The sequence below is a fragment of the Schistocerca americana genome, chromosome 5, assembly GCF_021461395.2.
Source record: "Schistocerca americana isolate TAMUIC-IGC-003095 chromosome 5, iqSchAmer2.1, whole genome shotgun sequence".
NCBI classification, from domain to species: Eukaryota; Metazoa; Arthropoda; class Insecta; order Orthoptera; family Acrididae; genus Schistocerca; species Schistocerca americana.
Genome location: NC_060123.1, coordinates 154488032 through 154500755, shown reverse-complemented (window position 1 = coordinate 154500755; position 12724 = coordinate 154488032). Strand labels below are relative to the sequence as shown.

The following is a 12724-nucleotide window of genomic DNA, read 5'->3' as shown; positions in this document are numbered from 1 at the left end:
GAAGTTCGGTGGCGAGTGGTCAGATGAATACAGAGCTATAAATGCAAAATCAAATGGGGTGTATTGTAGGAGTAGGTTTAATAATAATGAATAAAAAAATTAGGAATGCAGGTAAACTACCATGAACAGCATAGTGAACACATTATTGTAGCCAAGATAGACACGAAGCCCACACCCACCACAGTAATGCAAATTTATATGCCTGCTGGCTCTGCTAATGATAAAGAGATTGAATAAGTGTATGATGAGATAAAAGAAATCATTCAGATAGTTAAGGGAGACAAAAATTTAATAGTGATGGGTGCCTGGAATTCAATAGTAGGAAAAGGAAGAGAACAAGAAATAGAAGGCGAATATGGACTGGGGGAAGTAATGAAAGAGGAATCCACCTGGTAGAATTTTGCACAGAGATCAATTTAATTATTGCCAACACCTGATTTACGAATCATGAAAGAAGGTTGTACACTTGGAAGAGAGCTGGAGACACCCGAAGGTTTCTTATTGATTATATAACAGGAAGACAGAGACTTCGGAACCAGATTTTAAATTGTAAGATATTTCCATGGGCATAAGTGAACTCTGACCACGAAGTATTGGTTATGAACTGTAAATTAAAACTGAAGAAATTGTAAAAGGGTAGGAAATTGAAGCAATGGATAAATTGAAAGATCCAGATGTTGTTAGGAATTTCAGAGGGTGCATTGGGCAATGACAAGAACAGGGGAAGGAATACAGTAGAAGATGAATGGGCAGCTTTGTGACATGAATTAGCGAAAGCACCAGAGTATTAAACAGGTAAAAAGACAAAACCAAGTAGAAATCCTTGGATAATACAGGAGATATTGGATTTAATTGGTGAAAGTAGAAAGTATAAAAATGCAGCAAATGAAGCGGGTGAAAGAGAATACAAATGTCTAAAAGTGAGATTGACAGGAAGTGGAAAGTGGCTAAGCAAGAATGATTACAGGGCAAATTTGAGGATTTAGAAGCATATACCCCTAGGGGAAGGATATATACCCTCTACAGCAAAATTAGAGAGACCTTTGAAGAAAAGTAAAAAGCTATATGAACATCAAAAGGTCTTATGGAATACCAATTCTAAGCAAAGAAGGGAAAGCTGAAAGATGGAAGGAGTATATAGAAGGTCTATACAAGGGAGGTGAACTAGAAGGCAACATTATATAAACAGAAGAGGACATATATTGAGATGAGATGGGAACATGATGCTGCGAGAAGAATTTGACAGAACACTGAAAGACCTAAGTTGAAACAAGGCTCCAGGAGTAGGTGACATTCCATCAGAACTACTTATAGCTTTGGAAGAGCCAGCCATGACAAAACTCTTCATCTGGTGTGCAAGATGTATGAGACAGGTGACACACTCTGAGTTTAGAAGAACATAATATTTCCAATTTCAAAGAAATCGGGTGCTGATGGGTGTGAATATTACCAAACTATCAGTTTAATAGGTCATCGTTGCAAAATGGTGACATGAATTATTTACAGAAGAATGGAAAACCTGGTAGAAGCTCATCAGGGAAGATCAGTTTGGATTCCGGAGAAATGTAGGAGCACTCGAAGCAGTACTGTCCCTATGACTTCCCTCAGAAGACAGATTAAGGAAAAACAAACCTACATTTATAGCATTTGTGCACTTAGAGAAAGCTTTTGACAATGTTGACTGGAATACTCTCGAAATTCTGAATATAACATGTAAAATACAGGGAACGAAAGTCTATTTACAACTTGTACAGAGAACAGACAGCAGTTATAAAGAGTCGAGGGACATGAGAGGGAAGCAGTGGTTGAGAAGGGAGCAAGACAGTGTTGTAGCATACCCTCAATGTTATTCATTCTGTACACTGAGCAAGCAGTAAAGTAAACAAAAGAAAAATTTGGTCTGCGAATTAAGGTTAAAGGAGAAGAAATAAAAACTTGGAGACTTGGCGATGACATTGTGATTCTGTCAGAGACGGCAAAGGACTTGAAAGAGCAGTTGAACAGAAAGGACAGTGTCTTGAGAGGAGGCTATAAGATAAACATCAACAAAAGCAAAACAAGGATAATGGAATGTAGTCTAATTAAACCAGGTGGTGCTGAGGGAATTAGATTGGGAACAAGACACTTAAAGTAGTAGATGAGTTTTGCTGTTTCAGCAGCAGAATAATTAATGATGGCTGAAGTAGAGAGGATATAAAATGTAGACTAACAATGGCAAGAAAAGCGTTTCGGAGAGGAGAAGTTTGTTAACAACAAATATGGATTTGAGTGTCAAGAAGTATTTTCTGAAAGTTTTGGTATGGAGTGTAGCCATGTATGGAAGTGAAACACGGATGGTAAACATTTTAGACAAAAAGAGAATAGAAGCTTTTGAAATGTGGCGTTACAGAAGATTGCTGAGTATTAGATGGGTAGATCGTGTAACGAACGAGATTCTGAATAGAATTGGGCAGAAAAGAAATTTGTGGCACAGCCTGACTAGGAGAAGGGATAAGTTGATAGGTCACATTCAGAGACCTCATGGGATCATCAGTTTAGTACTGGAGGGATATTGGAGGGGGGTGGGGTAAAAATCATAGGAGGAGATCAAGAGATTAATACAGCAAGCAGATTCAGAAGGATCTAGATTGTAATAGTTATTTGGAGATGATGAGGCTTGCACAGCATAGAGAAGCATGGAGAGCTGCATCAAACCAGCCTTAGGACTGAAGTACGCAACAAAAACAATTGCCTTATACAATCGTTTTTGTAGATACATGTTCACTTAAATTTCATATTTACTAATGCTAGCGTTTTGCAATCCGAAAGTGCATTGTTGCTGTATGTTGAACAAAGGCTTTTATCATCAGTTTGGCACCCTCTTGTTTTTTTTTTCTGGATGTTTTTTGTCTCCTTGCTTTTCAAAAAAAGTGTATTCACTGTAATTAGCTGGATTTTGTGAAAAAAACCCTAAGTGTGTCTTCTGTGATCTGGTAACTTACTTTTTTCAGTCTTTTCAATTGTAACAAACCAGACTTCTTATAGGTCCAGTCTGACTTTGCCCAGGTCAGACTGTTAACCCATTTCCAGGAGAGGGATGGCAGGTTGGGAGCAGTCCACATGTGCAAATAAAAGGGTCCAGTCCAAGGCATTCCTCTCATATGCAGGCAATATTTCATCAAAATTAACCAGAATCTTAAGTAAATGTCATGTCAAAGTAATCTTCCACTCACCTACAAAGACTAGGGCTCTTTGCGGTTCAGTAAAGAATGACCTGGGATTGTGAGTGGCTGAACAAAATACTTTGTCAGTGTGGCAAAACCTACATTGGTCAGACAACGTGCACAGTGCATGGAAGGTGCAGTGAAAATGATCGCCACGCTTCTCGCCTTTCATAATTCATTAAGTCAGCCATAGCCGAGCATTGCATTTCCATGGGACATTCCTGGATTATTCTTCCACAGAAATCTTGTCCTTAATGAAATCTTTCTGGGATTCAGTTATTAAGGAATCGGTGTAATATGTTTGGTGGAAGATCTGATTAATCGTGATGGCAGTTTTCAACTGTATAAGGTGTGGGACCTGGTGATTTCTTTAATATCTTCAGAAAGAAAATATTTTATGACTAAGGACATGTCTAACAACAGTTAATTTTATTAATTTGTCATCTGAATTTTAACTCTCTGAGCCCACATTCTGACAGAGTGCATGTAGTATCACCATTACACTTGTGTCTGTGAGCCATATATAGACAAGTCTTCCAGGATGGTGCAAAACTCAACAGAAGTTGCTTGTGTAGCAGCTGCCTTTGTGCATGTATCGCCATGCCAGTCATTGGTATGAAGTTAGCAATGTGAACTAGCAATCTCCGGTAAAAAACACTTGCCTGAAAATGGGTAGATGGTTGTCAGCGGAAATATCGTGCCAAGAAGTTGTCATCTGGCCGCAATTCCGAAACTTTATGGAATATTTCGATAGTACTAATTTAAAAATAACAAACTGTGGTTGTACATTTCTTGCGAAGTGTTCATGTCATTAATACAGTGACCCATTTGTGGTAAAGTTGATGTGAAGAACCCCATTTCAGTTTTTCAGGAATTCAGTATGGTTAACATTCCTTAGGGTACACTGCAGTACAGTCACTGTAATCTTACATTCACCATTCTAAGATGCTCAATAAAATGACACTGTGTAGATGTACAATTCAAGGAAGAATGGATTATTTGTCTACATATATTCTCTTTTTCTAATTGTTTGCACTTTTTGTGGTCAGATATTAGGAATTTTTTATTTATTTGAACAAGTGTCAGTTTATTTGAAGGTGTTTCATCAATTTTTTTGATACCTGATGGTTGTAATTAAACTGATGCAGTGTGGACTGTATACATCGTAGAATGGTGAAATATTGTAGTTGTGTTCCTTAATCGGTGCCCTTGCGGAGTATGTTGAAAAAATAATAGTTCCACTTCCTCCCACCAGGTGAAAATATGGCACTGTAAGCAGTCAGAATGTGGTGTGGATGCAGGAAAAGGAGAGGAACAAACAAACACATGATAAGGGTAGGTCTGGCATGTTTATTAGAATAAGTTCACAGTGTTCAGTATGGTCTCTCTACTCAGCAACATGCTGTATCTGTAACACGGCAATGGTCGTCAGTTACTCGCAGCATATCTGGTGTAATCAGAGTGACGTGTCATTGTAAGCTCCACTTCAGATCAAGGAAAGTCTGGATACATGCCTGATAGACACGATCTTTCAGGTAGCCCCACAATTGGAAGTCACATGGATTTAGGTTGTAGGATCTGGAAGGCCGCACATCTTGAAATTACGTAGAGGTGATGTGGTCATTACTAGATGTTTCTCAAAGCAGATCCTTGACCTTGCAACTGATACGTGATCTTGGCCCATATTGTTTAAAAATAATGGTGTTGACACAGTTGAATTCGTGCAAAGCTGGAATGACATGTTGCACGAGGACGTCCTTATAATGTGCAGATGTTACTGTACACCTAGAGCCTCACAAGGTGTCATCTCCTTGAAGCAAATTGGACCGATAATAAAGGAGCTTGTGAATCCACACCGCACCACACAGTCACAGAAGCAGAGTGCAGTGGATGTTCCTGCACAACATGTGGCAGAGTAGAACCCAGTAGGGAGCAGTTATCTTCGTTCACGTCACCTATTTTGGGGTTTTTATTTGCTGCACATTCTGAATCTTTTGGGCATACCAGTGTAAAATGTGGTGAGAAATCTTTTGCACAGTTCACCAGAGGAGAGACGATTCCTATGACATAACTCGAGCACTGGCTGCAGAATTTTAGGCATGTGCTGCATGGTCAGCTATAGCTACAACTGCCATGGGAATGGATACCTCTCTTTCCCTACAGCACCATCTTATTTGTCTGTTTCTTCAAATTTCTTGATCATAGTCTGTAGCCTGTTGATTGACATGGGCCTCTTTACAGCTGTTTGTGTCAGCAATATTACTGCAATGCAGAACTGCTATTGCTGCCATTCTGATAAAACTACTTTACCAGCAGGGCACAGTCTTCAATAGCCATTGCATTTCGTGTGGAAAACTTCAACCATCTTAAGCCTTTACACCAACAGTCACTTCACAAGAGAAATCAACATGCATCACCAAGTGACAAACAGGATACTTACGTCAAAACAGGAAACATTCCACATTCTGACTGCTTACAACACCATATTTTCACCTTGTGGCAGAAAATGGAATTATTATTTTTTCAGCACACTCTGCGAGCGCACTGATTAATGAACATACCTATAATGTTTCAGTGTCCTGCGATGTATAAGCCCACACTGCAGCAGTTGGAACACCGTCAGTTTAATTGTACCCACCCTGTATATTACAATAAAAATGCTTGGGAAGAAAGTACTATCATATAATTAGGAACCAAATTCAGCAGTTTATTGTAATTTACAGTATTTATCTTTTCTTCTGCACACTATCATTCAGTCTGAAGATACGTTTGGAACAACAACAGTTCACCTGCCATGGTTCCAATATGGTAGTTGGAAATATTCCCTCTATAAGTAAGTTTATGAGTTTTGCTAATTAGAGATTAATTTATAGGTGGCATAACATAATGACACACACATTTTTTGGGTGTTTCTTTGTTCACTTCATTTAAAATCTAGTGTGTTATGACTGTTAATTTATAAATATATTAGCAAATAATTAATTCCTTGGTATTTTTAATAATGTACTAATGTTGGGTGCCATGAAACACTAATTAGTTTTATCCTTGTGGGCATTTACTACTGTATTTGAGTTTTAAATGTTGTTTCCCCGGTTTGTGTTAATTGTGTGTGGTGCCTGCCCCATGCTTGCCTCTCCCTGGTGCTACATCAGCAATACTGCCGGTGATTGCAGTCCATCTCCTGCAACTATCGGAATAACAAAACCAATGGATGAGAAGGACCGGGAAGCAAATGAAGAACAGGCAAAAGCAGTTATTGCTGTAGATCAGTCTCTGCCGACTACTACAGTTCAGATAAGGCTGGCAGATGGATCACGACTTGTTGGGCAGTTCAACCACTCTCACACAATTGGTGATGTGCGGAGATATATCATCACGTATCCTTTACCAATGATCCTCTGTTATTTGATTTCTTGTTTCAGTAGACTGCTTTGTGGAATATAATTTGTACTGTGCCAGCCAACTTTTCTAAGTTTGTTTTACAGGATAATCTGGTATAAGAAAAGAGCAGTAGAAATAGACAAAGTAGATTTTTGTAACTTTGAGTGCTTGCTGCAAATCCCCTGGACCTCAGCTTTATCAAAGACAACAGGCTTACTTTAGGAGAAAAATAGCAGTTAAAAACCAGATATATGTGGACAAAGTTCTAAATATTACCATGCTCAGTACAAAGTCACACTCTAACACAACATTTTATCAGGTGATCTAGACCCACATGTGTGGATAGATTTTTGTACTTTATGTTAAGATTTTTTCTGTATATTCACTGATGCGGTAAGTGAAGATAATTTGTTACTACGATTGCACAAGCTTTTATTAATCTATCTTCACATTCTCTGTAGTAGCGAAATAATAATATTTTTAGTTTCTTCCATGAAACCAGATCTTAAATTTTTTCGGTGCCTTTGTTAGATTGTGTGACAGTTTTCATTTTTCAGCATTTCTGTTATTCCCTCTCACCACAGCAAGAAGTTTTTAATCTTTCACACCATCCGTTGTTAACGGACAATTTATCATATCATTTCAGCCTGGTATAGAACCCCCACACTTGCCCAGCATTGTAGGACCAGTCAGTTGTTGTACTATCAGTCTCTTTCATGGATAAATAGTAGCTTTTCATCCAACAAATAAATTAAAAAACACATTCTCTTTACTTACAAGTGAGTCTCTGTGACACTTTGTCTTCATACTTCACATTAATCTCAGATAGTTATATGACAGAACTAGCCAGCTGTTACTCATTAATTGTGGCTATTAAATGTATGCTCAATAATTTTTAAACTTCCTATGAGGGACACACACACACACACACACACACACACACACACACACACACACACATTCACAAAAACCTACAGGGTAGTTCCTGTTGCCCTAAAATTGTGAAGTTTGTTAAAAAGCAAGGCTTCTCAGTACAAGTAAAGGAAAAAATCCAGCAGTTGTTAATTTGTAATTATATCACACAAAAAAATATTTTTTTTCGTCATTCTCGAAAGTGTTTTAATTCCTGGGACAGATATTTCACCACTATTGGTAATGATAACAAGCAAAAATTATTGAAATTTTTGATTCCCAGGATTGGTGACTACCTGTATAAGTAATTAATTTTTTATGGAACCCTTTGTAATGGATCTGGGAGATGTGTTATTTTCTACCGGATTTGTCGATACCAAATTGTAAATGTTTTCGTATATTTTTGTCAGAATTTTTTTATTGTAATTTGCCTTATTATATGCTAATTTACTTATATTTTTGAGAGTGAAAGCATATTGATTACTATTAGTAAATGTGACGAAGAATATCAAAGACTGATTACAAGTGGAAGCTTGTGTGTTGTGTAAAATGTCTTTGATGCTGGAGTCGTCTTTGACTGTAGTCAGTCGGCAGTGAACTCTTGGTGTGTGTTGACGGTGAAACAATGTGCAGGTCGCCGTTATAAATATTTGTTAGTGAACAGAAAAAATGAATTATGTTACTATTTTTTTATATAAACTTTAAGAAGAAACCACATTTGAAGAAATGGTATTTGAAGCACCAAAAATGAGGCAAACGCATTGATCCAGGTCATTTCTGCAGCCGACGAAACTGCATTGTGGAATCATACTTCCACTAGACAACTGAAGCCAAGACAAATATCGCCTTGTAAACATTTTACGGAAAAGGTACTGTTACGAAATATGCCAAATTTAAGTAAATAAAAATAGTGAGCATACTTCACCTTGTTCTGAGAGTCCTACACTCACTTATCAAGATTTATTATTGATGATGATGATGATGATGAAGTCCCATACTCCTAGGGGAATGACGCTGGAGACCCAAGCCGCCGTACCAGGCAAGGTCCTAGTGGAGGTAGTTTGCCATTGCCTTCCCCCGACCATAATGGGGATGAATGGTGATGATTTATTATTATTATTATTATCGTTCTCATTAATTATGTAGTCACTTCTTAATATTGTTATTGAGCTGTTATTGGTGCCCCCAATCCAGCCCTCCCCATCCCAAAGAAACAGACTATTTTATGCAAAACAAACTTATCCAGCATACAACTTACAATGCTTACCTGCTATTAAACAGGTAGTTTCTAATCATTTCTTTTTCATACTTGCTAAGCAAAAGTATCTTTCTACCTTTCTTAGCTTTTCATTCAACACCAGTCATCAGTTATGATAAATAGCCCTTCAGCTTCTGTTTCCTCTCGCTATAGTCACCAACTAAAAAGTTTGGGCTGGTTTATTACCAGCAGAACCAACTCCTGCAGGACATATTTCTGGAAAATATGTTGGAGTGGATGATAGAAACATTCCTCGTCTTCACCCCAGTTATACTACATTTTGACTCTGCATTTATTGTGTTAAGACATTTGTTTTTCGTGGCAATAAGCACCCACCAAAATTGGTGTGCAGAGTAATGGTGAAGTAATATTCTATACAGAATTTAATATTTCACTGTTATTTATTTCACACTGCAGCCAGTTTACTGCCTCAAGTATTACACATGTTGTTTTGTTACTTTTAATGAGCAAAAGTATGTTTTGGACCTTACCCTGAAACTTTCAGTGATGTTACTTTCCTCACAACTGTCCCTATGATATACTAACATAGGGTAACATAGGTCAAGAGTCAGCAAGTAACGTAGTTGTGCAATTGATATAACCGAGTAATAATGTAGATACCATCAGAAGAACCTTCTCAGATTGTTTTATTCGTTAAAATGGTCCCTTGGATGAAATACTTTGTTTTAATTTTTTTTTTACTTGCATTTAATAGTGCTTTCCCCACAGTAAAGAGTTCTGCTGGGTGATATTTGTATGGGGACAATTTCTTCTCATTCTGTCTGTCTTGAAACAATTTGCAATCAGTTTCAGCTGACTCTCAAGAGACTTGAGGAATGAGTAAATAATACTGATTTCTTGTTTTCTACAGAGAAAACTAAGTTCATATATTTTGATCTTTTCCTTTGTACTTTACAATCCCATTCCTTACATTCAATTAAAGCTTACATTTCTGCCACACATGAAGTACCTATAAGGGGCAAACAACGAAAATGAGACAGATGGAATAAAGCAAGCAAACTGTTTCTTATTTCAAAATAATTGCCATAACTGCTAATACATTTATCCTACCCATGAGATGCTCAATGACTTTGTGCAAAAAAGTTTACAGTTGCCTATGGAACCATAATTGTATGCAGGCATGTGCACCTCTTAATCAGAACAAAATCAATAGCTGTGAATGTCTTTCTTTAGGACACCAAAAATATGGAAACGACATGGGAAGAGATTGGGACTGTATGGGGGACATGTAAAGACTCCCCAGTGAAACTTCTGCAGCATAGTTGAAACAGCCTTGGCAGTGCGGTTTCCGCTGTTGTGGGGTTGAACCATACCATGTGTTTGCTAGCCAAAACTGGACTGTCCATTTAAAATTATTGTGATTGTGTCAGAGAATAAATTATTTTTGAAACAATCACTGTGCACCTCCGCATCAGCTAAAATGTAGTGGTGGAATAATTAAACAAAAATCTATTCTGATAGTGAAAGCTAGTAATCCTAGCTGTTTCAAGAATATCAGATCATATTTTGTCGATATAATGGATAGATAAAAAAATCTAGCCAGTGGCTCCTTCTTCTGGCAGAAGAGTTGAGGGGGAAGGAAGAGGGGCGAAGGAAAAGGACCAGTGAGATTTAGAGAAAGGGTGCAGTTCACAAAAGTCAACCAAAACCCCCTGTCAGGGGAGACTTACTGGATGGGATGAGAAGGAAAGACCATTCTGACCAGTAAGTCTCCTCTGACAGGGGTTCTGGGTGACTTTTCTGAACTTTGCTCCTTTACCTAAATCTCTCCAGTCCTTTTCCTTCACCCCTCTTGCTCCCCCTTCAACTATTATATCAGAAGAAGGAGCCACTAGCTCCGAAAGCTTGTAAAAGTTAAACCTTTGTGTGTGTGTGTGGGGGGGGGGGGGGGGTCGTCCGGTGTCCTGTCCCGCCCTCTCTCCCCCTATGTTGCCACTTAGTGAGAAGATTTTTATCTATCCATTTACATTATATTGTCAGTTATTCATTATTTTCATTGTTATAGAATATATATTTTGTTTTACTGCTCCAACAAAAAGATTTGGGTGACTACAGAATTGTTCAAGAAGGGGCTGCTAAGTTTGGGCAAAGATGTGAAAAATCTTGCTTTTTCTGGACAGTTATGCAGTTCAGAGTAACCCATCACCTCTGGATAACATTAAACTTCAGACCACAAAGAAGTGATTGTGTTGGATAGCATTGAAGGAGGTCAGATGCCTGTTCTGGCAATGATAAAGAATGGAAGAATGTTACCGTGGTGCCGATTTTGAACTGTTTCAAAAAAACGTGGATTTGTCAAGGTGTCCCATAATAACTGAAGCTTTTTTCCTGGTTTTGGAGTGACATTTGAGGAGTTCGTGCATTTTGATGGTCATGTTGCTTGAGGAATGAGTAAATAATACTGATTTCTTGTTTTCTACAGAGAAAACTAAGTTCATATATTTTGATCTTTTCCTTTGTACTTTACAATCCCATTCCTTACATTCAATTAAAGCTTACATTTCTGCCACACATGAAGTACCTATAAGGGGCAAACAACGAAAATGAGACAGATGGAATAAAGCAAGCAAACTGTTTCTTATTTCAAAATAATTGCCATAACTGCTAATACATTTATCCTACCCATGAGATGCTCAATGTCTTTGTGCAAAAAAGTTTACAGTTGCCTATGGAACCATAATTGTATGCAGGCATGTGCACCTCTTAATCAGAACAAAATCAATAGCTGTGAATGTCTTTCTTTAGGACACCAAAAATATGGAAACGACATGGGAAGAGATTGGGACTGTATGGGGGACATGTAAAGACTCCCCAGTGAAACTTCTGCAGCATAGTTGAAACAGCCTTGGCAGTGCGGTTTCCGCTGTTGTGGGGTTGAACCATACCATGTGTTTGCTAGCCAAAACTGGACTGTCCATTTAAAATTATTGTGATTGTGTCAGAGAATAAATTATTTTTGAAACAATCACTGTGCACCTCCGCATCAGCTAAAATGTAGTGGTGGAATAATTAAACAAAAATCTATTCTGATAGTGAAAGCTAGTAATCCTAGCTGTTTCAAGAATATCAGATCATATTTTGTCGATATAATGGATAGATAAAAAAATCTAGCCAGTGGCTCCTTCTTCTGGCAGAAGAGTTGAGGGGGAAGGAAGAGGGGCGAAGGAAAAGGACCAGTGAGATTTAGAGAAAGGGTGCAGTTCACAAAAGTCAACCAAAACCCCCTGTCAGGGGAGACTTACTGGATGGGATGAGAAGGAAAGACCATTCTGACCAGTAAGTCTCCTCTGACAGGGGTTCTGGGTGACTTTTCTGAACTTTGCTCCTTTACCTAAATCTCTCCAGTCCTTTTCCTTCACCCCTCTTGCTCCCCCTTCAACTATTATATCAGAAGAAGGAGCCACTAGCTCCGAAAGCTTGTAAAAGTTAAACCTTTGTGTGTGTGTGGGGGGGGGGGGTCGTCCGGTGTCCTGTCCCGCCCTCTCTCCCCCTATGTTGCCACTTAGTGAGAAGATTTTTATCTATCCATTTACATTATATTGTCAGTTATTCATTATTTTCATTGTTATAGAATATATATTTTGTTTTACTGCTCCAACAAAAAGATTTGGGTGACTACAGAATTGTTCAAGAAGGGGCTGCTAAGTTTGGGCAAAGATGTGAAAAATCTTGCTTTTTCTGGACAGTTATGCAGTTCAGAGTAACCCATCACCTCTGGATAATATTAAACTTCAGACCACAAAGAAGTGATTGTGTTGGATAGCATTGAAGGAGGTCAGATGCCTGTTCTGGCAATGATAAAGAATGGAAGAATGTTACCCTGGTGCCGATTTTGAACTGTTTCAAAAAAACGTGGATTTGTCAAGGTGTCCCATAATAACTGAAGCTTTTTTCCTGGTTTTGGAGTGACATTTGAGGAGTTCGTGCATTTTGATGGTCATGTTGCCCT

The 12724-nt window shown here is 38.2% G+C and overlaps 1 protein-coding gene across 2 annotated transcripts in view; it reads left to right on the top strand.

Moving 5' to 3' along the window:
- Positions 1-12724, top strand: part of LOC124615298 (NSFL1 cofactor p47) — a 56111-nt gene that overhangs the window by 41827 nt on the left and 1560 nt on the right. Inside the window, exon 7 of one of the 2 annotated variants that reach the window (XM_047143085.1) lies at positions 6377-6580. In XM_047143085.1, the coding sequence (XP_046999041.1) occupies positions 6377-6580 (204 nt within the window). Of the gene's footprint in view, positions 1-6355; positions 6581-12724 lie in introns of both variants that reach the window. The other variant, XM_047143084.1, reaches the window with a different exon arrangement.